This window comes from Corythoichthys intestinalis, chromosome 5 (genome assembly GCF_030265065.1).
Source record: "Corythoichthys intestinalis isolate RoL2023-P3 chromosome 5, ASM3026506v1, whole genome shotgun sequence".
Classification (NCBI taxonomy): domain Eukaryota; kingdom Metazoa; phylum Chordata; class Actinopteri; order Syngnathiformes; family Syngnathidae; genus Corythoichthys; species Corythoichthys intestinalis.
In genome coordinates this window covers 58,135,497-58,163,496 of record NC_080399.1, presented here as the reverse complement: position 1 = coordinate 58,163,496, position 28,000 = coordinate 58,135,497, and the positions used below count along the sequence as shown (strand labels likewise).

The 28,000-nt window shown below is 40.5% G+C and overlaps 1 protein-coding gene across 1 annotated transcript; it reads left to right on the top strand.

Moving 5' to 3' along the window:
- The first annotated feature begins 17 nt into the window (after positions 1–17).
- gins3 (GINS complex subunit 3) lies at positions 18–27,133 on the top strand. Its single transcript, XM_057837086.1, has 3 exons — positions 18–295; positions 14,854–15,087; positions 22,099–27,133. The coding sequence occupies exons 1-3, from the start codon at positions 125–127 to the stop codon at positions 22,327–22,329; spliced, it is 636 nt and encodes a 211-aa protein (XP_057693069.1). The 5' UTR covers positions 18–124; the 3' UTR covers positions 22,330–27,133.
- Positions 27,134–28,000: the final 867 nt, after the last annotated feature.

The following is a 28,000-nucleotide window of genomic DNA, read 5'->3' as shown; positions in this document are numbered from 1 at the left end:
ATGTGGGCGAGCTGGGCGCCAAAAGACGAGCCAGGGGTAAAGCTGTAAACACATCTACGGCTGTTTGTTTTAACAATTGTGCTGATTTTGTGTACATATTTAAATTTCTGCCGGTTTTTCCGAAATGGAGTCCCAGTCGTATCTTCCCGTTCAACCCGGTGTGTGCATGGAAGAAAACTTCTTTTCCTTGGACGATATTTTGCTGTCACACGAGCGACTTCCCATCCGCACAGAAGTAACTTTTCCTCGGCTTGGATTTCTCGAGAAGTCGGGTGACTCGCCGGATATTTCAATGGTAAGCAACCATGTCAAGACGATTTTAAAACTAAAAATGATGAGCATTCACAGCTAGTCCTCCCAATTTAAATGAATTGGACGTCTATTCTTGTTAATGGCAGGCAATGAGTTAATTTAACATATTTTAGAGCGTAATTATATCAATAATAACATTTAAAAGAATAAAATCATACAATCGGAATTATCAGTATTATAAGTACACCCCTGCACAACATTGTGTTCTTTTTAATGTTAAAGTAAAAATATACACCAACTTACAAGAAAGTAACTTTATTAACATTGTTTCGTTTCTAACAAAAAAGTATCCGTTTGTCTGAATTAGGGCTGCAGCTATCGATTATTTTAGTAATCGATTAATCGATTAACTAGTTAGTTCGAGTAATCGGATAAGGAACATAAATAATTAAGATACCTGAGCTGAGCCTCAAACGGTATATTAAAAAAAAAAAAAGAGGATGTATGTACAACAAAAAAACAATTGGCTAACTTACATAGCAAAAGTCCGCTAGCTTAAATGCTATAAAACACTAACTCTTTTATTTATTTATTTATTTATTTATTTTTACAATGCTCATAACAAATGGTCCAGACACATATTCCCACAAAAAATGGCTACATATAACTAGAAACTACTTAACGAATGCATTAAAATAAACATTAGCCCAACCAAAAACTTAGCTTATGTTGGTCTTAACAGGGAGCAGGTGGTTTAAGCTATGTGAATTGAGGCAGACGAGAGAGCAGTGTATCCACCAAAAATCAACAAAACGAAATGCAAACACTTTCAAAACAAACCATTACATCACCAGTTTAATTAAATGAATACTCGAAGCAGCAAAATTTAATTTGAATCTTATTTTCTAATCGAATACTCGAATTAATCGATTAATCGTTGCAGCACTAGTCTGAATTAAAAGAAAAATTCAGAATTTTTTTGACCATTTGATACGGAAAAATAAAATTTAATAAAAACACAATTTAGAACATAATTATTTTAGTAATAACATTTAAAAGAAAAAACTCATACAATCAGAAGTACCACTTTATATGGACTAAATCAATGCTTTCAATTATTTTCTGTCATGCCCAAGAAGCAGACATAAACATTGTCTCCCCCAACCCATTGACTCCCCCTCCAACTTTCTGCCGCCACTGTAAAAAATAGTATCATTTGTTTATAAAATTATTATTATTATAAGCACACCTCTGCATAACATTGTCATTTTAATATTAAAAATATATAGATTAACTTACAATAAAATGATTACACTAAAAGTATTACTTTTAGTGTTGCAATGATTAATCGATTAACTTGAGTAATTCGATTAGAAAAAAGAATCAGATTAAAATGTTCTGCTTTGAGTATTCGTTTAATTAAAATGGCGTTGTAATGTTCTGTTTTGAAAGTGTTTGAATTGAGTTTTATTGATTTGGGTGGATACACTGCCCTCTAGTGGTAACAGTGAATATAACTCCTTTCACATGGCTGAATCCAGCTGCTTCCTGTAAAGACCAACGTAAGCCAATTTTTGTTTTTTTTTTGAGCTAATCCTCTTTTTTAATGTATTTGTAATTTAGTTTATAGTTGTTTACAGACGTTTTTTGTGGGTATATGTGTTTGAACAATTTTTTAATTGTAAAATAAGAATGTTACCATTTTATAGCATTTAAGCTTGCAGACTTTTTCTATGTAAGTTAGCCAATTTTTCTTTTGGTGTACTTAGATCTTCATGCATTTTTTTTTTAAATACCGTTTGAGGCTAAGATCAGGTATTTTCATTTATTATGTTCCTCATCCGATTACTCGATTATTCAAACTAATTAGTTCAACGATTAATCGACTACTAAAATAATCGATAGCTTGAGCCTTAATTACTTTATAACATTTTTTTGTTTGTAACAAAAAAAAGATTTAGAGTGGTATGAAAAAGTATCTGAACCTTTTGGAATTTCTCAAATTTCACCATCAGATGTGATCTGACCTTTGTCAAAATCACACAGATGAAAAAAAGTGTCTGCTTTAGCTAAAACCAGCTACACATTTATAGGTTTTCATCTTTTAATGAGGATGGTACAAAAATAATGACAGAAGGGTGAAAAATAAGTAATCAAACCATCACATTTCATATTTTGTGCCCCCCCGCGGCAGCAATAAATTCAACCAGATGCTTCCTGTAGCTGCAGATCAGTCTGGCACATCGATCAGGACGAATCTTGGCCCATTTTTCTCTACAAAACTGCTGTAGTTCTGTCAGATTCCTGAGATGTCTGGCATGAATCGCTGTCTTTAGGTCATGCCACAGCTAGTGATGGGACGAAATGAGCCGAGGTTCCGAAGCTTGTGTCGAGTAATGGGAGGGGGGTTTCCACGAAGCTTGTAGCGAGGCGCGCTTCATTTCGGCAAAACCCGGAAATGATGACGTGGGAAGCTTTGCCGGCGGCCGGCTGAATCTCGTGAGTGCTTCGGAAGTGATCCAACGTTTGGCGCACATTGCAAAAACAGGACAGACTACAGTATAAATTGGTTGCAAAACGCAATGGCGATCGCCTGTTATCTCACATTTTGTGGATTTCGGGCTCCTGTACTTGTTACATCTGTGCGCAACAGTGCAACCAGTGCAATCTTTTTTCGAGCCTTGTCCTTTGCTTGCGATGGAACCTGCGCGAAAAGAGCGATCCTCCCCTGTATGGGAACATTTTGATTTGATTGCTTTCAATAAGGTAAGGGAGAAAAACTACTTTAATATAAATGTGAGTGTGTGTGTGTACCTATCTGAACCAAACATCAACAGAATGAACAATCCATTAGTGTACTGGGAGGCACAAAAGAATACCTACCCAAATTTATATAAACTGGCACTCACATTTCTCTGCACCCCAGCTTCATCTGTGCCTTGTGAAAGAATATTTTCTAAAGCTGGTGAAATATTTTCCAAAAAAAAAAGAAACTGTTTAAAGCCAGCCACTGTGGGAAAGCTATTATTTCTAAATAAAAATGAATAACAAATTACCCTTAGCACTTTTTGTATTTTGTTCACTTACTAAATTACTAACACAAGCACATTCATATCTTTGTCTTAAGCAAATAGCCATTGAATTCTTAACAATGTTGACCTCTTGGGCTTCTAGACCACTTGATGGCGCCATAGGGTAAATGAAGCACCATGAAGCTTTGCTACATGTGCAAACCAATTGGCTGCAAAGCTTCATTGCTTCATGAGGCTTCATTTGGCCATCACTAGCCACAGCATCTCAATTGGGTTCAAGCCTGGACTTTGACTTGGACACTCCAGAACGTGTATTTTGTTCTTCTGAAACCATTCTGAAGTTGATTAGTTCTGTGTTTTGGATCATTGTCTTGTTGCAGCATCCATCCTCTTTTTAGCTTCAACTGTCTGAAGAACGGCCTCAGGTTTTCCTGCAAAACATCCTAATAAACTTTTGAATTCATTCTTCCATTAATGATTGCAAGTTGTCCAGGCCCCGAGGTAGCTAAACAGCCCCAAATCATGATGCTCCCTCCATGCTTCATGGTGGGGATGAGATGTTGATGTTGATGTTGGTGAGCTGTTCCATTTTTCCTCCACACATGTCGTGTGTTACTCCCAAACAATTCAACTTTGGTTTCATCAGTCCACAGAATATTTTGCCAAAACTTTTGTGGAGTGTCCAAGTGCCTTTTTGTGAACATCAAACGTGCAACAATGGTTTTTTTTAGACAGCAGTGGCTTCCTCTGTGAAGTGCTCCCATGAACACCATTCTTGGCCATAGTTTTACATATAGCTGATGTGTGCACAGACATATTGGACTGTTCCTGTGATTTCTTTAAGTCTTTAGCAGACACTCTGGGCTTCTTTTTTTTTTTTTTTTAACCTGTGTGAGTATTCAGCGCTGAATCTTTGGTGGATGACCACTCCTTGGGAGATTAGCGATAGTGCCAAACTCTCTCCATTTGTAGACAACTTCTCTGACTGTCGATTGATGAACTTTTAGAGATGGTTTTGTATCATTCCCAGCTTTACACAAAAAAAAACAATCCTTGATCGCAGGTCTTCAGGCAGCTCTTTTGACCAAGCCAGGATGCACATAAGACATTACTTCTCATCAAGACAATTCTTACCAGGTGTGTGTTTCATAGTGGGCAGGTCAGCTTTAAAGTGCTTGTGACACGAAAAAGCATGTTTATTTCATAATACACGCGGTATTTTATGCTCCTGAATGATATGGACCGCTTGGATGTGTGTGGAAGCGATCGCTATATTTATTTAGTTTTTTGAATCCCGCGCCAGGAAAATGAGTGACTTCCGGCTTCGGTCTCGCATTGAGGAGGAGGGCGCTGTGACGTGTACGGTAGAAGACGTCCTCTTCACGCTACAGTGTACTGTTGTGTATGAGGACTAAGGATTCAGCTGATTTTGCGGATTAATACTTTTATTTTTTGCATCACGCCAGCCAAACAGCTGCAGAAAAATCATTCTGTATGCGGGAGAGGCGTATGCGCCTTTTTGGAGTTTCAAAAGGTTCCCATTCACCGTGGATATTTACTGTGGGACCATTGGACTTACAAGGAAGTGAGTAAACATCTTGTTTTGTATTATGTCAAATACGAATACAGTGATTACAAAGTAAACACTATAAAATTCCTTTAAATAAAGGACTACTTACGTTTGATCATTGATAGGCATGTGAAAAGCTATCCTCACGCTCATTAGCAGTTAGCTGTTAGCACGTTAGCTACACAACAATTCCAGCCACCCTCCTCCAGGGAACGAACTGTAAATTGCTCTCCGCCGGGCGGTTTGCCGATCCGCAAAGAAACTCGACAACCGGGTCGTCATGTCAAATAATCCAGGCTAGTTATGTGTGATTTTCCACTTCGAAGACTTTGAAACATCCCTCGGTTCGGGTTAGCATGTCGGCTAGCTGTCACTCCTTCTGGTCTGTTTACATTCTCCGAAGCCGGGGAAGGGAAATGACATATGTCCGATTTAGGTGTCATAAAATATCGTTCGGCAGGTGTGACAGTAAAGGTAAAGTCGACTGTTTTGACCATTATGGAGTAATTTTGCCATGTCGTCTTGAATAAATGGATTTTTATTATTTTATATTCCATTTAGCACAAGTTATTTGTCATGACCATGCCATTTATTTAGCAATTGGGGAAAGTACTTGGGTAAAAAGAATATCCTGTAAAAATATTGAAGTAGAGAGACAGAAACAATGGCATTTTGCCGCTCTCTTCGTCGCGTTTTCCTCATTGTGAATAGTTCCCCCTCGACGGGCTGACTGGTCCTTCTCAAGCCATTTATATAGCTATTGGGGAAAAATACTTGGATTAAAAGAATATCCTGTAAAAATATTGAAGTAAAGAGACAGAAACAGTGACATTTTGCCGCTCTCTTCGTCGCGTTTTCCTCATTGTGAATAGTTCCCCCTCGACGGGCTGACTGGTCCTTCTCAAGCCATTTATATAGCTATTGGGGAAAATACTTGGATAAAAAGAATATCCTGTAAAAATATTGGGAGTAGAGAGACTGAAACAATGACATTTTTCAGCTCTCTTCGTCTCGTTTTCCTCGTTCTGAACAATTCCCCCTCAATGGGTTGAATAGTAAAACCGATGAGCCTAGTCTACTGCTGACGTCATCCACCTGTTGGGGACGCTAAAGCCCTATAATTGTAGGCGTGGCTAACCGGCAGATTAAAAGACTAATTTCTCGTCATCTGCGCTTTGCTAAATTGTTGTATATAGTCGAATCGTCTCAAAATATGATTCTAATTCACATAATAATGCCATTTAAGACTTTTTTTCTGGTGTCGTATGCTCTTTAAACCACTCATTGGTGATTGGGCACACACCTGACTTATAATGTTTGTTAAAAATTGTTTTTAATTGCTCTTTAGGGGTCCTTAGGCAGAGGGTTCAGTTACTTACTATGTTTCCCCCTTCTGTTATTATTTGCATGCTATCTAGGGCTGCAGCTATCGATTATTTTAGTAGTTGATTAATCGATGAACTAGTACGTTCGAATAATCGAGTAATCTGATAAGGAATATGAAAAATTAGAATACCTGGGCTCAGCCTCAAACGGTATAAAAAAATGAATAAATGGTGATACACTTTATATAGCGCTTTTCCACCTTTCAAGGCGCTTTACACTATCTCGCCATCCACCTACTGGTGACGCAGCACCAGGAGCAACGTGGGGTTCAGTGTCTTGCTCAAGGACACTTAGGCGAGTTCATCAGGGCGGAGAATTGAACCCACAACCTCTGGGTTGGGGGGACAACTACTCTACCACTGAGCCACACCACCACCCAATAAATGAGGATCTATGTACAACAAAACAACAATTGGCTAACTTACATAGCAAAAGTCAGCTAGCTTAAATGCTATAAAGTGCTAGTGGTTTTTTTTCCACAATGCTCTTAACAAATAGTTCAGACTCATATTCCCACAAAAAAATGGCTAAATATGCATATAAACTAAATTAAGAATGCATTAAAAAACATTAGCCCAAACAAAGACTTAGCTTATGTTGGTCCTAACAGGGAGCAGTTGGATTCAGCCTTGTGAAATGAGGCAGACCAGATTGCAGTGTATCCACAACGCCACTTTAATTAAACCAATACTCGAAGCAACAAAATTTAATTCGAATATTTTTTTCTAATCGAATACTCGAGTTAATCGATTAATCATTGCAGCACTAATGCTATTCTCATTAAAAGATGAAAACCTATAAATGTTTGGGTGGTTTTAGTTAAAGTAGACTGGACTTCAAAATAAAAGCATAAAATCTTACATCCAAACAAATGACTTTACTGTGTTATAATTAACTGTAATTCACAAAGAGAACATGTGAGGGCAGAACATAGACGTTGTATTTTCACGTGTGTGACAATGACAAAGATCAGATCACATTTGATGGTGATTTTATGCAGAAATGTGACAAATTCCAAAAGGTGCGGATACTTTTGCATACCTTTGTAAAGCGCATCAATATGTCTGAATTAAAAAAAAAAATCACATCCAAACTACATTTTTTTTACCATTTGTTATTGAACAATAATATTTAATAAAATCGATAAATAATAATAAATTCAAATTGATTAGCAGCATTTGACTCATGAGGACAATATGATCGAAAAAAAAAAAAAAAAAAATTGAGCAAATACGACAGTGTCTTCATGACAAGAGGAACAGTTTTCAGCTCCTTTGCTGTTGTATGTGTTTATTTTTTTGCACTGAGCAACTTTGTATGCCAACTCATATGATGCTAACAGTGCTCGATAGGTTACTGATGTAGCACTCACTAAGTGGGACGATTGTTGGCAATATTTAGCACGTTTTTGCTGAAAAAACTTCAAGCGGCATATCAATGTAATTGGGGTCCAATGTCTTAAAATGACATCCTCATTGGTTTCCCTTCATGCTGTCCGCTGCCAACATTTTTGGACACAGTAAACATTGATATGTTTACTGTCCTTGCTGGTCTCTCGCTGTATTAAAAGTCAAGCCAAACGCTAAGTACGCTTTGTCATATTTCCTCGTCTTATCTTTCGGGAGACACATATTCTGCTCTTGTTTAACGCAAAAATACTGCGCACACTCTAAAAATGAGAGCACCACTGTTTTACGAAATTTTTTTACGAAATTTCCGGATCACACTTTTATGGAAGATGAAAGAAATTTCGTAGCAGGTTCGCAGTGAGTAAGCAACAGGCACACTTTTGCTTAATAGACAATGTTTATTGATTAGAAATTGCAAATAAATGAATGAATGAAGAAGTTTAATTGATTACAATCCCACAAAAGCAAGCAAAGACAAAATCAAGCATAACTATAACTACAACGCTAGGTCTGAATTGTCAAAAAACCCTTACGAAGCAGTTAAAAACACGTCAACACACATAACAATGGCGCTAGATAATTAGTTGTCGAAGCTAAAATATCCCCCGCACCAAAGCGCAATGAGTTCCTCTATGATATTGAAATCAAGCTCTTACCTGTCGACAATGAACGGAGGGCCACACAACGTTCCTGGTTTGAGCAATCAAGGAGCTCCGGCCGAGCGACTACGCGTGAAATCCTCTGACCGACCCTAAAGTGTGGCGCGGGATTAGGCTCTTTATAGGCATATGTCACATGAGAACAGAGGGGCCAACCCCTGATCTCAGGAGACACCCTGCCTGTCCAATCATGGTTAGGCTCTTTATTGTCGTGTCCAATCATGGTTAGGCTCTTTATTGTCGAAGGCAGTTGTTGTATTCTCAAAGGAAGGAACTCACTGTACTTTAGTACATAGTTGTACTTTTATACATAGCTACACAGCTGTACTTTTATACATAATGATTACATAGCTACACAGCTGTTCTTTTACACATAGCCCAAAGGCACTTTGTTATACTTTGTTATATATATGTTTTTAATGATGGAACCAGTGCGGGTCACAAAAAAGGTCACAGGTGTTTTTCTCCATACATTCCACCCTTTGACCCGCATTGGGTCACCATCATTCCCTTAATACCCTGATGCGAAGTCAATTCACATATCTACCGATTGTATTCTCATTGATAGGCCAAATTATACATTTCATTAGTTAGCGACCGCTTTACACATACATTCAAAACAGTATACTTAATACAATGATTACATATAAACATCGGAGGTACAAAATATTGTCTTGCTGTCATAGACATCCCAGTAAATATATCCCACCAATGATGAGCAGACTCCTGCTCAATTTCCTTGGCTGCATGTACCACTTCATTCCGAGCTATCAATGTGGACACTTTAAGCTTGGAAACATTAGACCTGTGTTCCTCAATCGCTAAAAGACAATGGTTTCAGAACGAACTGGGCCCAGCTCCCCCACTGCGCAGCGAATTTCCTGTTAGCAGCTGTTAATGCTTCATCTGTAAGCAAACTCATCTGTTTCGATGACATGCCAGCGGGTCAACGTAACGCTGTGCATCCCCACGCCGCACATCAGCTTCTCCTGTCCAGTCCCTGTTCCTCCATCTGCACTGGCGGTACCAGGCCGCACATGCAGGGGACTGAGGCCGGGCAATCGTGACTGTGCCTGCCTTAGGTTGTCCCAAGGTTAGGAGGAGGGATCTTACCGGTCATGGGCTATCCAGCCTTCCATACCCGCCTGTTATAGTCAGGAGTTGTGCCAGGTAATCGTGACTGGGCCTGCCTTAGGTTGTCCCAGGTTTTAGAGGGATCTTACCCGTCCTTAGCTCTCCAGCCTTCCATACCCACGTGGGAAGCGTTACACAAGTACCTCCCAGACGGCCCTTCGGCCGCTGGGGAGTCTCGAGCGTCTATTGGGGTGCTGCAAGGGATTTCTGCAGTGTGAATGCGGGGGGCAGTACCACCTAGAACCTTAGTGCAATTTATAGGTCTGGTTATTCCAAATGAAAAACTCCACATTGTCAAGACAACCCGAAAACGGTGTTTTAGGCAACTGTGGGTGTGGTTTCATAGTACCAATCACATAATGCCTGTGTCGCGTTAAAACATGCTTCTTGATACATTACTTGTTTCATACATGCAATACCTTTATCCGATGTGTCTCATCCGCTTAGGTCATAAGTAGGATTGGTTTGTGGGCTAAACCATTCCCCTTGAGGTCTCACAAAATAATAAGCATTAGTTGTAATTACAGGCAAAACATGATATCTGCAAACTAATAAGGGTTCAGTTACAGTCATTTGCAACCACATTATGTGACCACCCTTAGGAACCTTTCTTTCTGTAATTTCATGTTAAGTATCTGTATATTACACACAGTCATATTCAATGCATAAAAACGGCATTTCCGATTGGATCGGCTCCCCTATATATGGAGCAGGGGGAAGTGATGTCTACCCTGCAGCCTCCCTCTGGCAGGACACGTCCCCAGTCGCCAGAAACCGCAATGAGCTCCCCAGAGAGTCGGTATCGCCAGAAACGGCAATGGACTCCCCAGAGAGTCGACGTTCTTCCTCCACCATAGCACAGAGGATGGTGGCCCAGGATCCGACACCACCTTCGATGCGGAGGAACGCAGTACCGCTGCGATCTTCCCGCAGGTGTTACAATCCACCGTCTCCACATCAATCACCAGGCTGAAAAAGAAAACAGAACAAAACGCTTCGGAATGGACAAAGATTGGGCGCTCCGAAGTTTGTCCATTCCGATGATCTATTCCACTGAATAGATATCTTTTGGCAATCGTCCAATTGAAAGGGGGAGTTGAACCTACACCCCATTCACATTCCCTTGCTAAATGTTGTGCAATTTTATCGCCGGATTTCACAATGAACGGTTCAGGGGTCAAATTGTACATTACAACCCCCAGTTTTCCCTGAAAATCGGCATCGATGACTCCCGCAAGTATGGTTACCCCTTTAAGTGACAATCCAGACCTAGGTAAAATGTGCCCGTAGTGTCCCTTGGGACATCTAAGTCCTAGTCCAGTTGAAACTACCTTAGGTATCGCGGGAATTAAAGTGCTCGTTTCAATGGCTAACATTGAAAAGTCGAAATCGTAGTCAAACTCGTTATAATTGTCACGTGACGACGAAATCTAGAATTGTCTATTAGCCACTGAGGTCACAGCCGAACAAAGACAGCCAAATTCCATCAGCATGTGATCCAAAAGCCATAAGCCTAGACAATATTTAGTATCCTCAATTCCTTAAGAACAAATTTTAAATTCAAATTACCAATAAAGCAACTCATGTCAAATTCAAGCTCAATTCATGACAGTGAGTGTACATTATTAACCCTTAAGTTGCCAATGTTACAGCTTCAATTCCTTAAGAACAAATTTTAAATTCAAATTACCAATAAAGCAACTCATGTCAAATACAAGTTATCAATAAAGCAATTCATGACAGTGAGTGTACATTATTAACCCTTAAGTGGCCAATGTTACAGCTTCAATTGTTACAGAATAATCACTTTATCACTGTTCCCATTAACATAATTTGTCAACACTATCAATAATCCTGGTTGTTTTGAGCTTCTGGGCGGGAACTGGAATACCGTCATCTGTTGATCAAGCAGATGCTGGCATGCACACTCCTCACCTCAGGCATTTTTATCAAATGTCTAACCCAATGTCTAAATAATGAAATTCCATTTCATTTTTTGTTTTACCTGTTTTCCCAATTTGTTTCTCAATTTTATCCTAAATAATATAAGGGAAAGGCTGGGATATTCCCAGCTGCAATCACAACCTACCCTTATAATCAATTTGGGCAAAAACCCAGCAGATGCCGTCGAGGACCCCATGTTGCAAATAGGGGCCACCGAAGGGCTGCACTCCTCATGTTGAGAAACATCTACTTTTGTCCGGTATTGCGCAATAAACAATCCGCCATAATAAACAGGTTCGTTATTTACGCCTGAGCTGGTTCCCATAAATTAGAGTGTCCTCCGCCCCCGTGTCTACCAGAGCTTGCACTTGCTGCTCCGAATTTTTCCAATGGATTTTCATTTTCACATGCGGTCGGGAATCCCTTCCTGACCAATCGGAACAGAGTGCCCTGATAGATATAGGTGAGGCTTGGCCCTCATCCTATTCTAAATCTAAGAGGCTAGGATAGAGGGAAGAAACATTCTCCCCTCTTTGTTCCTTTCTCTTCTGTCGATGTTGTTTGTCCTTGGTTCGCTTGCACTTTTTCACTGACCGCACCCTTGTTGATCCGTCGTCCTCAGAAGTAGAGGAGGAGTCTTCCGACTCTAGGGGTTTAGGGGGTGGAGCTGTCGGAACTGCTCGGCCCTCCTCTCTTAAAACCGACCGCAGCACCTCCTCCATTTTCTTCAGTGATGTTCCGAAGGATGCTTCCACACAACTGACCTTAATCCCCTTTTTCTTGCACCGTTTTCTCAGTTCCGGAGTGGGGAGACCGTCTATCTCTCTAAACGGCACTCCCGCCTTCAAAAGAGCGTTCCACAAGTCTCTCCTAGACGGCCCTCTGGCCGCTGGAGAGACTCGATAGTCACGCCTGGGAGGAGAAGGACTAGTTGTCTGGCGAGGAGTCTCCTTCCGGATGACCTCCCAGTTCCCTAAACTCCCTAATCCGGACATCGTACTTGACACTTCAGCAAGCGTTTGATTCGGATTTCCTACCATCAGGGTTAAAACCAATGATTTGTAAGCTGGAGGCGCGGTTTTAATCATAGTGTCACGCACTGCCTTCGGGACCGGGAGAGAATGGACATCTTCCACCTCCCCAAGCACCAAAGCCTGGCGAATACACAGGCGCAACATGCGCTGTTTTCCTTCCCTTATAGTCTGCCACTCTCTATCCAGAGAAGGCCAATCAGACAGGGAAGGATAGCGCAACAAAACAGCTTGAGCATACATTTCCCCCACAGAGTAAACTCCGTCAGCCATTAAACGAATATTCGCTCGAAAATCGGTATTCACCACTGGATCACGTGAAAGACCAGAAAATCGATGTCCATCTTGCACATCAATGTCAGTCTGCCACGCGCCTTCTTCCATTAATCTCAAAACCCACAAGTCCAAAGGTTCGTCAGACTTCTGACGAAATTTAGCATTCAAATGTATAATTTCCTCAGCAGTATAATCCTCCAGTGTCTTAGACATTTCAGGGGCAGGCTGCTCACGTGGTCTTTCCAGGTAAACAGGCTCCCCATCCCTGTCCAACACTGGATCGCCATCCCTATCCACCATTGGCTCGCGAATAGGTGGCAAAATGCGTTCAACTCGTCGTCGGCGAGATACGGGGCGTTCCTGATAATTCCCATCACTCTGTGCATTCCAAATATCCCAGTCCCATGTTTCGGGGTTCCACGAATTGGCATTCTCTAACGATGACGCCACAAATGCCCGTACTTTAACGGGATCAGCGCGCCTTCGAGAGAGTTTGCGCTCTCGAGCTGGTATACGCCCCACGCACTCAACCGCTTCTTCACACATACGGTGTAACCGATCTCGTTGGCATTCTAGCAATTTAATTTTTTCCTCTAAAATGACTTTTTCACTTTGACAGTTATCGAATTGTACTTTTAGTTGTGACGCCTCCCGTTCAGCGTCCTCTAATTTCTCCGTTTGAATCCTCCACGCCGTAGCGCAGACCCACATGCGTCGTTGGACCCCACCCAACAATGCTTTAGCCGGGATCCCTACGGACGACAATACCTTTTTAACATCGTGCGCAGTACTGTCCCCTAGCGAATCCTTCCATGATTCGGGACGACCACCGCATTCGCGCAAACACGACGCGATTCCGCGCCACGGTTCTTTTTCCCAACCAGGAGTTACTACCGTTCCATCGATAGACTCCTCGGATTCTTCCACAATAAATTTTCGCAGCTTCCTAAACATCGTTCTTCGCAGTTTCTTAAACATCGTTATTCTGTTACGTCTCACTCAGTATTACTTTAAGCAACACAACCCAAATTTACTCAAATTACCAAATCAATTGACCAAATAAAATTCCCAGTATTACTTGATCACAATGACCAATTCCAATCAATAGTCAATTTATCAAAATACTATTGATCCTGCCAACAACGCCAAAATGTTTTACGAAATTTTTTTACGAAATTTCCGGATCACACTTTTATGGAAGATGAAAGAAATTTCGTAGCAGGTTCGCAGTGAGTAAGCAACAGGCACACTTTTGCTTAATAGACAATGTTTATTGATTAGAAATTGCAAATAAATGAATGAATGAAGAAGTTTAATTGATTACAATCCCACAAAAGCAAGCAAAGACAAAATCAAGCATAACTATAACTACAACGCTAGGTCTGAATTGTCAAAAAACCCTTACGAAGCAGTTAAAAACACGTCAACGCACATAACAATGGCGCTAGATAATTAGTTGTCGAAGCTAAAATATCCCCCGCACCAAAGCGCAATGAGTTCCTCTATGATATTGAAATCAAGCTCTTACCTGTCGACAATGAACGGAGGGCCACACAACGTTCCTGGTTTGGGCAATCAAGGAGCTCCGGCCGAGCGACTACGCGTGAAATCCTCTGACCGACCCTAAAGTGTGGCGCGGGATTAGGCTCTTTATAGGCATATGTCACATGAGAACAGAGGGGCCAACCCCTGATCTCAGGAGACACCCTGCCTGTCCAATCATGGTTAGGCTCTTTATTGTCGTGTCCAATCATGGTTAGGCTCTTTATTGTCGAAGGCAGTTGTTGTATTCTCAAAGGAAGGAACTCACTGTACTTTAGTACATAGTTGTACTTTTATACATAGCTACACAGCTGTACTTTTATACATAATGATTACATAGCTACACAGCTGTTCTTTTACACATAGCCCAAAGGCACTTTGTTATATATACTTTGTTATATATATGTTTTTAATGATGGAACCAGTGCGGGTCACAAAAAAGGTCACAGGTGTTTTTCTCCATACAACCACTTTCACCTACTAAGTGGATATTGCAATTACATATTATTCTAGTCCGGCAAAAAAGTATGTTCCGCGAGGTCATGTGAGGAGTACTGGACTAAACTATGTGAATTCAGGGTCTGACAATTCTTAACCTATCCAATTTCTCTTTGACAGGGTACAAAAATGGAGTTTCCCTTGTGGCTCTCCAAAGGTTTGTATGAGCAGAACAAAAGGTTGCTGTCAGTCGAGCTACCTAAGGTTTATAGAGAAGGCTGGAGGACTGTGTTTAATGCAGACCCCAATGTGGTGGATTTGCATAAACTGGGGCCTTACTATTATGGCCTTGGATCCCAGATGCTGCACTTTGACAGTCCGGAGAATCCAGATATAGCACAGACGTTGCTGCAGGTAAGGCTGTTATAGCATTCACCATCTCTTATTACCGATCATGTGTTCTTTAGTCCTAATGATGCATCCATTTAAACAAATGCAGTGGTATGAAAAAGTATCTGAACCTTTTGGAATTTATCACATTTCTGCATAAAATCACCATCAATGTGATCTGATCTTTATCAAAATCACACAGATGAAAATACAGTGTCTGCTTTAGATAAAATAGGTTTTCATATTTTAATGAGGATAGCATGCAAACAATGACAGAAGGGGGAAATTAAGTAAATGAACCCTCTGCCTAAGGAGACTAAAAGAGCAATTGAAACCCAATTTTTACCAGACATTTCAAGTCAAGTGTGTGCCCAATCACTGATGAGTGGTTTAAAGCTGCCCTGCCCACTATAAAACACACACCTGGTAAGAAATGTCTTGATGGGAAGCATTGTCTGATGTGCATGTTGGCTCAGTCAAAAGATCAAGGATTGTTGATTTGTATGAAGGTGGGAAAGGATACAAAACCATCTCTAGAAGTCTGCATGTTCAGCAATCAACAGTCAAAGAAGTTGTCTCCAAATGGAGAGAGTTTGGCACTGTTGCTTCTCTCCCAAGGAATGGCCGTTCACCAAAGATGACGCAAAGATTTCAGCGCAGAAGAACCCTAGAGTGTCTCCTAAAGACTTACAGAAATCACTGGCACGGTCCAATATCTTTATGCACACATCAACTATATGTAAAACTATGGCCAGGAATTGTGTTCATGGGAGGACTCCACAGAGGAAGCCACTGCTGTCTAAAAAAACCCATTGTTGCTCGTTTGATGTTCGCAAAAAGGCACTTTGAAACTCCACAGAAGTTTTGGGAAAATATTTTGTGGACTGATGAAACCAAAGTTGAATTGTTTGAAGAACAAAATAAAAGTTCTGGAGTGGCCAAATCAAAGTCCAGACTTGAACCCCATTGAGATGCTGTGGCATGACCTAAAGACAGCGGTTCATGCCAGACATCCCAGGAATCTGACTGAACTACTGCAGTTTTGTAGAGAACAATGGGCCAAGATTAGTCCTGATCAATGTGGCAGACTGATCTGCAGCTGCAGGAACCGTCTGGTTGAAGTTATTGCTGCCAAAGGTGGGGCGGGGATCCAAAATATTAAATGTGATGGTTCACTGACTTATTTTTCCTCCTTATTTCATTGTTTGCATACTATCCTCATTAAAATATGAAGACCTATAAATATTTGGCCCGTTTTAGTTAAAGCAGACACTGTTTTTTCATCTGTGTGATTTTGACAAAGATCAGATCATATTTAATGGTGATTTTATGCAGAAATGTACTGTATATATGTATATATTTATTCATACATTAGGCATGAACAATAATGGAAAAAAAGAACATTGCAATGTAAATATATATCCAAGGATCCACATTTACTTTTTGCATTGATTGCACTGCTGCGCCTAACTTCTTTTCTTTAGGTGCACCAGCACAAAATGTACACTAAAATATGATTACTTAAAAAAAAATAAAATAAAAAAAAGAAGCAAACTTAAATTCATTCATTCATTTTCCATGCCGCTTATACCCATGAGGGTCATGATTTAAATGACGTTTGTAAATGATTATTTACATATAGTGACAATATTATTTTAATCATTATTCTTACTATGGACCTAGAAAGTCAATCAGTTAACTGTGCCCAGTCTATATAAAGTACTGTAAAATCTTTTAATGAGACGGCTAGAGGGAGCAAAAACCTAAGAATAGATTGCATGACGGTTTGCTGCCTCTGTTACCAAGGAGACTGGCAAGTATAAAGCAAGAAACAGGACTGAAACATTATTTCCCTTGAATATAATAAAATTGGATGTGCATTATCGTCAAGTTGTTCTGTATATAATTTTTTTTTATAATGGTCCTCTTAGATCAGGGGTGGGCAAACTATTTCACAAAGGGCCGCAGTGGGTGCTGGTTTTTGTTCATACCCATCATGAGGACAGCCTTTTACCAATCTGGTTTCTTACAAGTGCAATCAGTTGATTGCAGTCAGGTGCTTCTTGTTTCCACTGAAACCTCATTGGTTAAACTGTCAGTGCTGAATCAGTTGGAACAAAGACCAGGACCCACTGCGGCCCTCGAGGACCGGTTTGCCCACCCCTGTCTTAAATTAACATTACTGTTTAGAGGTCGAAAATATGGATTTTTCAGGACCGATACCGATTATTAGTAGTTAGAGGGGCCGATAACCGATTTTTGGAGCCGATATTTATTTGCAGTTAAAGTGTGAAAATTATAGAATAGTGCAAACACTGAAGTTGAAATGCCTGAAGCATGTTTATTGAAACGCACAAATAGAAACTAATAGCTCCAGAAGTGCCTAGACTCAGAAACATCTCTTACAAAGTTGAATAAAAGGTTAAATAGCTCTCTGAAAGCGCTGATGACCTCATCTAAGTATATATAGTATATATAGTGTGAAGCGCTTTGAGGGCCTTGAAAAGGTGAAAAGGCGCAATACAAGTGTAATTCCATTTACCATTTAACCCAATCAGGGGATGGGGTGAATACTAGTGCAGGAGACAGCAGGCAGGAGAAAGAGGCCCAGCTGCTTCTGAGCCGAAATAACCCAGTTTTAAATGGATTTTTTTTCTTTTCATATCAACTGATACCACTATATGCCAAATTTCCAAACATTGGCGCCGATAATCGCCCCGGCCGATAATTGGTCTATCTCTAGTATGTACTCGCGTATTTTTGCTCAAAATGCGGATACAACCTATACGCCGTGATGCTGACCATTGCCAAATATAGCTCATCAAAAAACTTAGAAAGCATACAAGTTAGCATTAGCTATGTAAGCCAACTATCCAGAAAAGTTCCGCTCCAAATAATCTACAAATTTTTAATATAAAATAACATCTCGTACAACAAAAAAACTGCAACTTGCCTAAGGAAGGAATAAAGACCAACATCACGAGGCTGCAATTATGTTCGTTGTGCACCCATCTTGGCTTTCACAAAAAACAATGTCACCAAGAGACCTCAAGAGGGTGCTTTAGGAAAGCACAAAATACTGCAAAATACTGTGCTCCTTTCAGAACTTTGCCAACGGCAGAATATCCGTGACGAAAAATACAGTCAAGTGAAGAAAATATAGTCTTTAAATTTAACAAAACCCACCAAGTTTTATTTGTTTCAGTCATATTGGTAACGAAAAGTGGCCCGAAAATTTGCCCCAAAATATCCCATATTGTGGTACGAGCTATACGAGTGTCAACATGAAATACCTACTTTTTAAACCACAAACTCTGGGTGGGACTGATTCGCGAGTAAATACAGTAATATATTTTAAAGTGTGTTTGTGGCACTTTTTAGCATGTAAATAGTAATACATTGTTTAAAAATACTATTAACAGGCTGTTTAGATACAGTATCAAGTTTACCTCTATCTCGTACAATGAGGACAACAGTCACAAATATTACAATTGGAATTACTAAATAAAAAATGCTGGAAAATGTCTCTTTTTTTCATTTGAATGGACTGTCATGTAATGGCTTGTACACTGTTGGCCAAAAGTATTGGCACCCCTGAAATTCTTTCAGATAATGCTCAATTTTTCCCAGAAAATGATTGCAGTTACAAATGCTTTGTAATATCTTCATTGATTTTGCTTGCAATGAAAAAACATGTAAGAGAATGAAAAAATGAAATCATTATCATTTTACACAAAACTCTAAAAATGGGCCTGACAAAAGTGTTGGCACCCTTTGAAAAATCATGTGATGCTTCTCTAATTTGTGTAATTAGCAGCACCGGTTACTTACCTGTGGTACATAACAGGTGGTGGCAATGACTAAATCCCACTTGCAGCCAGTTAAAACGTGCGTACCACATTGAGCATGGAGAAAAGAAAGAACTGAGAACCTGAGAAGCAAAATTGTGAGGAAGCATGGGACATTTCAAGACTACAAGTCCGTCTCTAAAGACCTGAATGTTCCTGTGTCTACCGTGCGCAGTGTCATCAATAAGTGTAAAGCCCATGGAACTGTGGCTAATCTCCTTAGATGTGGACGGAAAAGAAAAATTGACGAGAGAGTTCAACGAAAGAATGTGCGGATGGTGGATAAAGAATCTCGACTAACATCCAAACAAGCTGTCCTGCAGTCAGAGGGTACAACAGTGTCAACACGTACTATTCGTCGGTGTCTGAATGAAACGGGACTCTATGGTAGGATACCCAGGAAGACCCCACTTCTGACCCAGAGACATTAAAAAAACAGGCTGGAGTTTGTCAAAACTTACCTGAGAAAGACAAAACGTTTTGGAAGAATTTTCTCTGGTCAGATGAGACTAAAGTAGAGTTTTTTGGGAAAAGGCATCAACATAGAGTTTACAGGGGAAAAAATGAGGCCTTCAAAAGAAAAAACAGTCCCCACCATCAAACATGGCGAAGGTTCCCTGATGTTCTGGGGTTGTTTTGCTACCTCTGGCACTGGACTGCTTGACCGTGTGCATAGCATTATGAAGTCTGAAGACTACCAGCAAATTTTGCAGCATATTGTCGGGCTCAGTGTGAGAAAGCTGGGTCTCCATCAGAGGTCATGGGTCTTCCAGCAGGACAGTGACCTAAAACACCCTTCAAAAAGCACCAGAAAATGGTTTGAGAGAAAGCACTGGAGACTTCTAAAGTGGTCAGCAATGAGTCCAGACCTGAATCCCATATAACACCTGTAGAGAGATCTGAAAATGGCAATTTGGAGAAGGCACCCTTCAAATCTCAGAGACATGGAGCAGTTGGTGAAAGAAGAATGGTCTAAAGTTCCAGCAGAGCATTGAAAGAAACTCATTGATTGATACCGGAAGCAGTTGTTCCCAGTTATTTTGTCTAAAGGTTGTGCTACCAAGTATTAGGCTGAGGGTGCCAATACTTTTGTCCGGCCCATTTTTGGTGCTTTGTGTAAAATGATAATGATTAAAAAAAAATGTTTCATTCTCTTTTGTGTTTTTTTATTGCAAGCAAAATAAATGAAGATATTGCCACCAAAGCATTTGTAATTGCAATCATTTTCTGGGAGAAATTGAGCATTATCTGACAGAATTGCAGGGGTGCAATACTTTTGGCCAGCCATATACAGAGTTGTTTTTTGACAACCCTTTTAATTTTCGTTTTAGTCTTTTGATGATAATACTCATTAGTCTTAGTCATATTTTAGTCATCTCAAAATGTTTTGGTCTTCGTCTAGTTTTTGCTGACGAAAACCCAAGACTAATTTCGTCTAATTTTAGTTGATGTGTACTAAAAATGTTTTCGTCTGAAAACTTAAAAAAAAAAATTTACTCCAAAAATAAATAAATATTTCCAACTTTCGAATTAACATTGACAAACAAGCACATACTGTAGTGTCTACATTACATGGACAACGCAAGCTTGGTGGCTAACTCAGAAGGAAAACAGTATATTATTTTCAATTAATTATACCCACCTGGATGCCACGAACTGTATGTAAAAAAAGTTGTCTGAGAGTTTAAGAGGATGCTCGCCGTTAGCATTAGCGCAAATGCTATGCTAATGCTACAAGTTACATTTTTTTGTGTGAGGATCACTCAGCACAGACCTTTAAAGGCTAAAGCAACATTGTATATTCTTTCTGGACAAGATAAGAAAACAAATCTTACCGTGTATGCGTGTGTGCAAGCCGTGAAAGTGGGTAGGATACTGCACTGGTGAGTGTGGGGTGGGGGAAGGGGGCAACACGTGACACAACAAGACACTGCTACGAAGCAGGCTAACTACACATAAAATGTGATATATTGTGAACATGTGACTGAAACGATTGCAAAATTCCATTTGTTCTCGTATTGTTTTAGTCTCCCAAATCACGTTTTTAGTTCGTTATCAACTCATCGTCATGAAAAAAAGTGTTTGTTAACAAAATATTTTCGTTACTGTCATCGTTGACGAAAACAACACTGGTTTTGTATAGAGCTGTCCCGACTAGTCGACATAGTCGACGTCATCGATGACGTAAATCCGTCGACGAGCACAACATCCCGTCGACGGTTAATGAAGGGTTAAAAAAAATATATGCGTGGAAAGTTAGAATATCGGATGCTCTGTTTGCAAGCGGGGAAAGCGGCACAAAGCCAAAAAAAGCGCACCAGAGTGTCCAAAACATTGCCTTATTTCAAAGAAACAAAGGAGAGTACACTCTTCTGTCCTGTCTCTTCAATGCCAAGCTTGGCTGCACTTCGGCCGTGAATAAACACCTCAAGCGCCTTCACGCAGTTTGTAATTTTTTTTTTTCATTTTTTGTACACCAGAGGGTGCTGTCGCCTTACTAAATAATAATGTTTCATTGACAATGGGCCTATAAATGCTATTAGTATTGTTCTTAATGCTAATTGAAAGGTTTATTTCATGTTATGGTTTATTTTATGGTATAGAAAATTATATAAGGTTAAAAGGTCATAAATATATACAGTATATACAGTGATTGCACTCAAGGGAGAGATTGTCAATGATAAGGTAATAAATTAAGGTAAAGGCAATTCATATAGGCAATTCATTGATATATAAATAAGGTTTAAAAGGAAAAAGGTGAAAAGTTTTTATTAATTTCTAATTGTGTTGCTTTATTTGTGTGCACCGTAGCTCTTACAGTGTGTTTACATCAAGGATGGAATAAAAGTTGTAAACCATCAGTTTAAGAGACCATCTTTTCAATCGGGATGCTACCCTAATTAATTCTATCAGCATTTAAACTCATTTTTTATTTGTGATTTATTATTGTTATTTACGTGTTTATTTGTACTTTAATAAATAATTTGAGTGTTCCAATATGTTTTTTGTGAATTGATAAGCGTCAACAAAAATGTCATTGCTAAATTAATTTAAAAAAAAAAAAAAATTATTATTAGATTAGTCGACTAATCGTAAAAATAGTCGGCTGACTAATCGGGAGAAAATTAGTCGTTTGGGACAGCCCTAGTTTTGTATGAAACTAACTTCAATTTCACTTTTTATTTAGACATTCATCAAGCGTTTCCGACGGACTATGGACTCCTCCCAGAATGCCTACAATGAGGATACTTCAGCGTTAGTGGAGCGTCTGGACTGTCTGGAGAAAGCACTGTTCATATCAGGGCAGTGTGGCCTCAATAGTTTCCAGGGCTGGGAGAAAGGACAGGCCTCCCAGCTCTCTGCCTCAAGTTTGGTGCTCAACTACCGGAAGAGGAAGATAACAGACGTCCAATCGTGACCTTGCCGACAACTGGACGAAACCACTGGTGCAAATGTTGAGAGGAGGATTGTCTTCTTATCCTGTTTTCAGCGGGTACTGCGGCTTTCTCCCACATTTTAAAAGGAAGCATTTCAGGTTATTTGAAGACTCTAAATTGTCAGTAAGTATGTGTGAATGGCTTTTAGTCATAGGCTCCAAACTCACCCGTGCCCCTCATGAAGATGAGCGGTATAAAAAATGGTGGGAAAGTTCTGCAGATTTATGAGATTTTGTGTCTTGTAACATGCTTTTGTGATATTCTTAAAATAAAATTTCGATATTAAGTTTATTTGTTAAAACTTTAGTATCCACACAATTTCTTGACGACAAGGACAGCAATCACAAATATGCAGGGGTGAAAGCGGGCCGGAACTGTCCAGAACGCCGTTCATGTTTAACATTCGGGGACGGAACGGTGCTTTGAGCCCGAAAATATGTCAACTGTCAAACCTCTGTGTTTAAAAAAAAAAAAAAAAAACAGACTGCCATACACAAAGAAGGAAAACAATTTACATACACAAGTGTATGTAACAACAACAAGCCTAATAAAGTGCTTGTGACGTGTCATCCGTTTCCACCGATTTTTATTATTTATTTATTCCATGGAGTTCTCCCCACGTGAGTCTGACTAGATCAGGGGTCGGCAACCCAAAATGTTGAAAGAGCCATCGTAGGCCCAAAAAAAAAAAAAAAAAAAAAATGTCTGGAGCCACAAAAAATAAAAGCCTAATATAAGCATTATAATCAGGGGTGCACATAATTTTTTTGCCCAGGTTCTCAGAGGAGGACCTGGAGATGTGACTTGGTCCTCATTGAGTTTGAGAGCCGACCCGCCTGATGCGATAAATTTATGACAAGCTTTACTTAGAGCCAGTTAACTTTAATTAATTATATTAACAATTAATGCTTGATTAACATCAACTGGCACAACAAAATTGCCATTACTTTGAAGTGAAATGTAAAGAAATAAGAAGCACCAATTCAAAATAAAGGGCATTATGCGGCTCCCACATTAACTCCAAGCCTTTTTAAAAGTGGGATATCCTCCTCATAAGACCTCATTGAACGTGCATGTTTAGGTTTGTAAAATGCGAGCAAAAACACGTTTGTCAGTGCATGTCGCTGTTCATTACCTTTATTCCGCCACTTGTCCATAGGGCGAGTGGGATCCTGTTTGACATCGATAGTTTGCTTAATTGCCACATGCTCTCAGTTTTTTTTTTTCGTGCTTTTCAAAGTTTGGATGGCTGAAATTCTTTGACCCTACATAAAATGCGCTGCTCTTATCGGCGACATTGGGATTCTCACGGCACATTTTGTACCGCATTTCCGTGCGAGCATCATTTGCTTCTAGCCATGGTACCTCCTGTAGCCACTTTTCAGCAAAAGTCCTTTTTTCCGGTAGCTCCGGTGACATCTCTGTCGTCTGTCTGTCTTTTGACGGGGGTGGGGGAACACGGAAGTAATTTAGTGATGGCCAAATGAAGCCTCATGAAGCAATGAAGCTTTGCAGCCAATTGGTTTGCACATGTAGCAAAGCTTCATGGTGCTTCATTTACCCTATGGCGCCATCAAGTGGTCTAGAAGCCCAAGAGGTCAACATTGTTACGAATTCAATGGCTATTTGCTTAAGACAAAGATATGAATGTGCTTGTGTTAGTAATTTAGTATGTGAACAAAATACAAAAAGTGCTAAGGGTAATTTGTTATTCATTTTTATTTAGAAATAATAGCTTTCCCACAGTGGCTGGCTTTAAACAGTTTCTTTTTTTTTTGGGAAAATATTTCACCAGCTTTAGAAAATATTCTTTCACAAGGCACAGATGAAGCTGGGGTGCAGAGAAATGTGAGTGCCAGTTTATATAAATTTGGGTAGGTATTCTTTTGTGCCTCCCAGTACACTAATGGATTGTTCATTCTGTTGATGTTTGGTTCAGATAGGTACACACACACACTCACATTTATATTAAAGTAGTTTTTCTCCCTTACCTTATTGAAAGCAATCAAATCAAAATGTTCCCATACAGGGGAGGATCGCTCTTTTCGCGCAGGTTCCATCGCAAGCAAAGGACAAGGCTCGAAAAAAGATTGCACTGGTTGCACTGTTGCGCACAGATGTAACAAGTACAGGAGCCCGAAATCCACAAAATGTGAGATAACAGGCGATCGCCATTGCGTTTTGCAACCAATTTATACCGTAGTCTGTCCTGTTTTTGCAATGTGCGCCAAACGTTGGATCACTTCCGAAGCACTCACGAGATTCAGCTGGCCGCCGGCGAGGCTTCCCACGTCATCATTTCCGGGTTTTGCCGAAATGAAGCGCGCCTTGCTACAAGCTTCGTGGAAACCCCCCTCCCATTACTCGACACAAGCTTCGGAACCTCGGCTCATTTCGTCCCATCACTAAAGTAATTACTCAGTGTGGCCTGCCTCTTCAAAATTTTGAGAAGTTATTTTCTCGTGTCCGCCGCAAATACAGTGGTCAGCCATCGGTATGCAAAAGCGTATGGAAGCCGTTGAGGGCCAGCGCATTTGTCTACGTCCAGTACGCATGGGCGCATGCGGACCACTTATGTGCACCCCTGATTATAATGAAGGCAACCAATGTTGTTTGTATCTATATTAGCCTACGATCAAAATGACTAAGTTGGCTATAAATACATAATGAACCTTCATGATTAAATGTTTATTTTCCTAGCAGTGCATTCAATAGAGAATAATGCACCACGTGACTACTTGTTGTCCGATACTGCCTCAAGTTTCACTTCATTACACAGTTTCACTGAATTACCGTGTTTAATTGCTTTGATAAAATTAAAGAAATGTGATAAAGAAATCCAAATCATGATGTCATTTGTATTTTGAAGATCCAAAAAAACCAAAAACAAAATAGAATGTGCATAACCTGCCCCTTATCCGGGCAACAAATATAAGGCAACAAAACCCAGTTTGCATTTATAAAAAATAAAACTGCACCCTTTTGAAAAGTTAAAGTATACAATCGAAGTTCACATACCTGCATAAAAGTGATGGGTGTTCAATATCGATCACATCACACAACTCATCACGTAGTATGCTGTCGCTGAATTAATGTCCTTGATTTGCTGATTGGTGAAGTTGCCTGCCATTTTTATGGCCCTTTCTTTCACTGGCTTGGTGTGGCAGGCATGTATTTGAATTTCTGTATTATTTCGGTTTTGTTTTTGAAGTCTGAATTAGGTGTTCTGATATGTTGATGAATGACTACTTCATTTACCGTATTTTTTGGACTATAAGTCGCAGTTTTTTTCATAGTTTGGCTGTGGGTGCGACTTAAACTCTGAAGCGACTTTTGTGTGAAATTATTAACACATTATTATATCATTTCACATGTTATTTTGGTGTTTTGGAGTGACACTGATGGTTTGGTAAACTTGTTAGCATGTTCTTTATGCTATAGTTATCTGAATAACTCTTAATAGCTATGTTACGTTAACATACCGGCCACTTTTGCATTTCATTGTTCATGTGTCATGTAACATTATCATACTGTACACTTATTCAGCGTGTTGTTCTCTATTTTTATTTAAAATTGCCTTTCAAGATGACGTATCTGTTCTATGTGTTGGATTTTCTCAAGTAAACTTCCCCCAAAATTGCGACTTATACTCCGATGCGACTTATACATGTTTTTTTCCTCTTCGTTGGGCAATTTATGGCTGGTGTGACTTATACTCGGGTGCGACTTATAGTCCAAAAAATACGGTACCAGTCACCATCTGTGAACAGTTTTCCACGCTTTTTCTATCCCGTGTTGCAACAAAACTCGCAGCAGTAGTGGAGTTGGGAGATGCAAAAAATCTATTTTTGCACTCTTATTTTGTCCAAAAGTAATGTAATCGCACTCCTGGCTACCCGGCTGCTAAAGTAGTATGGCTTCCCTGCGAATGTCTTTCCACATTACTCCTTTTGTGATTTGACAGCTTCTCGCTACAGAGCAAACATTCAGAAAATCCTTTAGCATTCATGAATGCAATTGATTCGGCCCAAGAAACATTGAATCCTCTGTTCTCAGTTTTTTCTTTTTTCTTTTCCTCTTTGGAATCAATGTCCCGTCATATATTGTTTACAACAGCCGCCCTGCTCATAGAAACTTCTGTTGTTGTATGCATATCTTTGTTGACAGAAATGTTGAAATGTAATAATCATAGTACACATTGTTACAGCATTGGAAAACATTAAAATTTGATTGTGCCATGTTTGTCCTCCTACAGAAACTATGTTAAAACAAAAAATACACTTCCCTCTCTCATCTTTTTCCATTTTCAGACATTTTTGAAACGCTCCAGGGAGCCACTAGGGCAGTGCTACAGAGCTGCATGCGGCTCTCAAAACACGGTTTGCCGACCCCCGGTCTAGACAGTCGACTCGCATCAATGTGCTGTGCCCATGTGCGCAACAAACCACCCTGCCTTGACTCCAGTTGTCCATTCAATTGGCTGATGTACTGATATGTGATCAGCAAGGGTAGTTAGTTCTAATTGGTTCAAATGCACATGTTTTTGGACAAAAAAAGAACAAGCTTGTTGAATTAATGCGATAAAAAAGGGCATTGCAACGGAAGATTGATCAGATCTTTAAGAGAAAGGTAAGAGTTGAAGAGGCTTATTTTATTTGCTCTGATGGGGAGGTTCAGAACCTTAACCCTATAATGGCAGACCCGGAGCTGTCAACTGATCACCACCTGGTGGTGTGTTAGCTCTGATGGCGGGGGAAGATTCTGGCCAGACCTGGCAGGCCCAAACGTATTGTGAGGGTCTGCTGGGAACGTCTGGCAGAATCCCCTGTCAGAAAAAGTTTCAAACACCCACCTCAGGCAGAACTTCTCCCTTGTCCCGGGGGAAGTGAGGGACATTGAGTCCGAGTGGGCCATGTTCCGCACCTCCATTGTTGAGGCGGCCGATCGGAGCTGTGGCCGTAAAGTGGTTGGTGCCTGTCATGGCGGCAATCCCCAAACCCGCTGGTGGACACCAGCGGTAAGGGATGCCGTCAAGCTGAAGATCAAGGCCTATCGGGCCTTTTTGGCCTGTGGGACTCCAGAGGCAGCTTACAGGTACCGGCTGGCCAAGCAGACTGCAGCTTCGGCGGTCGCCGAGGCAAAAACTCGGAAATGGGAGGAGTTTGGCGAGGCCATGGAAAACGACTTCCGGATGGCTTTGAGGAAATTCTGGTCCACCATCAGCGTCTGAGGAGAGGAAAGCAGTGCACCATTAACACTGTGTATCGTGAAGATGGGGTACTGCTGACCTCGACTTGGGACGTCGGGAGTCGGTGGGGAGAATACTTCGAAGCCCTCCTCAATTCCACCGACGTGTTCCTATGAGGAAGCAGAGTCTGGGGACTCTCCGATCTCTGGGGTTGAAGTCACTGAGGTGGTTGGAAAGCTCCTCGGTGGCAAGGCCCCCGGGGTCGATGAGATCCGCCCGGAGTTCCTCAAGGCTCTGGATGTTGTGGGGCTGTCGTGGATGACACGCCTCTAATACATCGCGTGGACATCAGGGACAGTGCCTCCGGATTGGCAGACCGGGGTGGTGGTTCCCCTTTTTAAGAAGGGGTGACTGGAGGGTGTGTTCCAATTAAAGATGGATCACACTCCTCAGCCTCCCCGGTA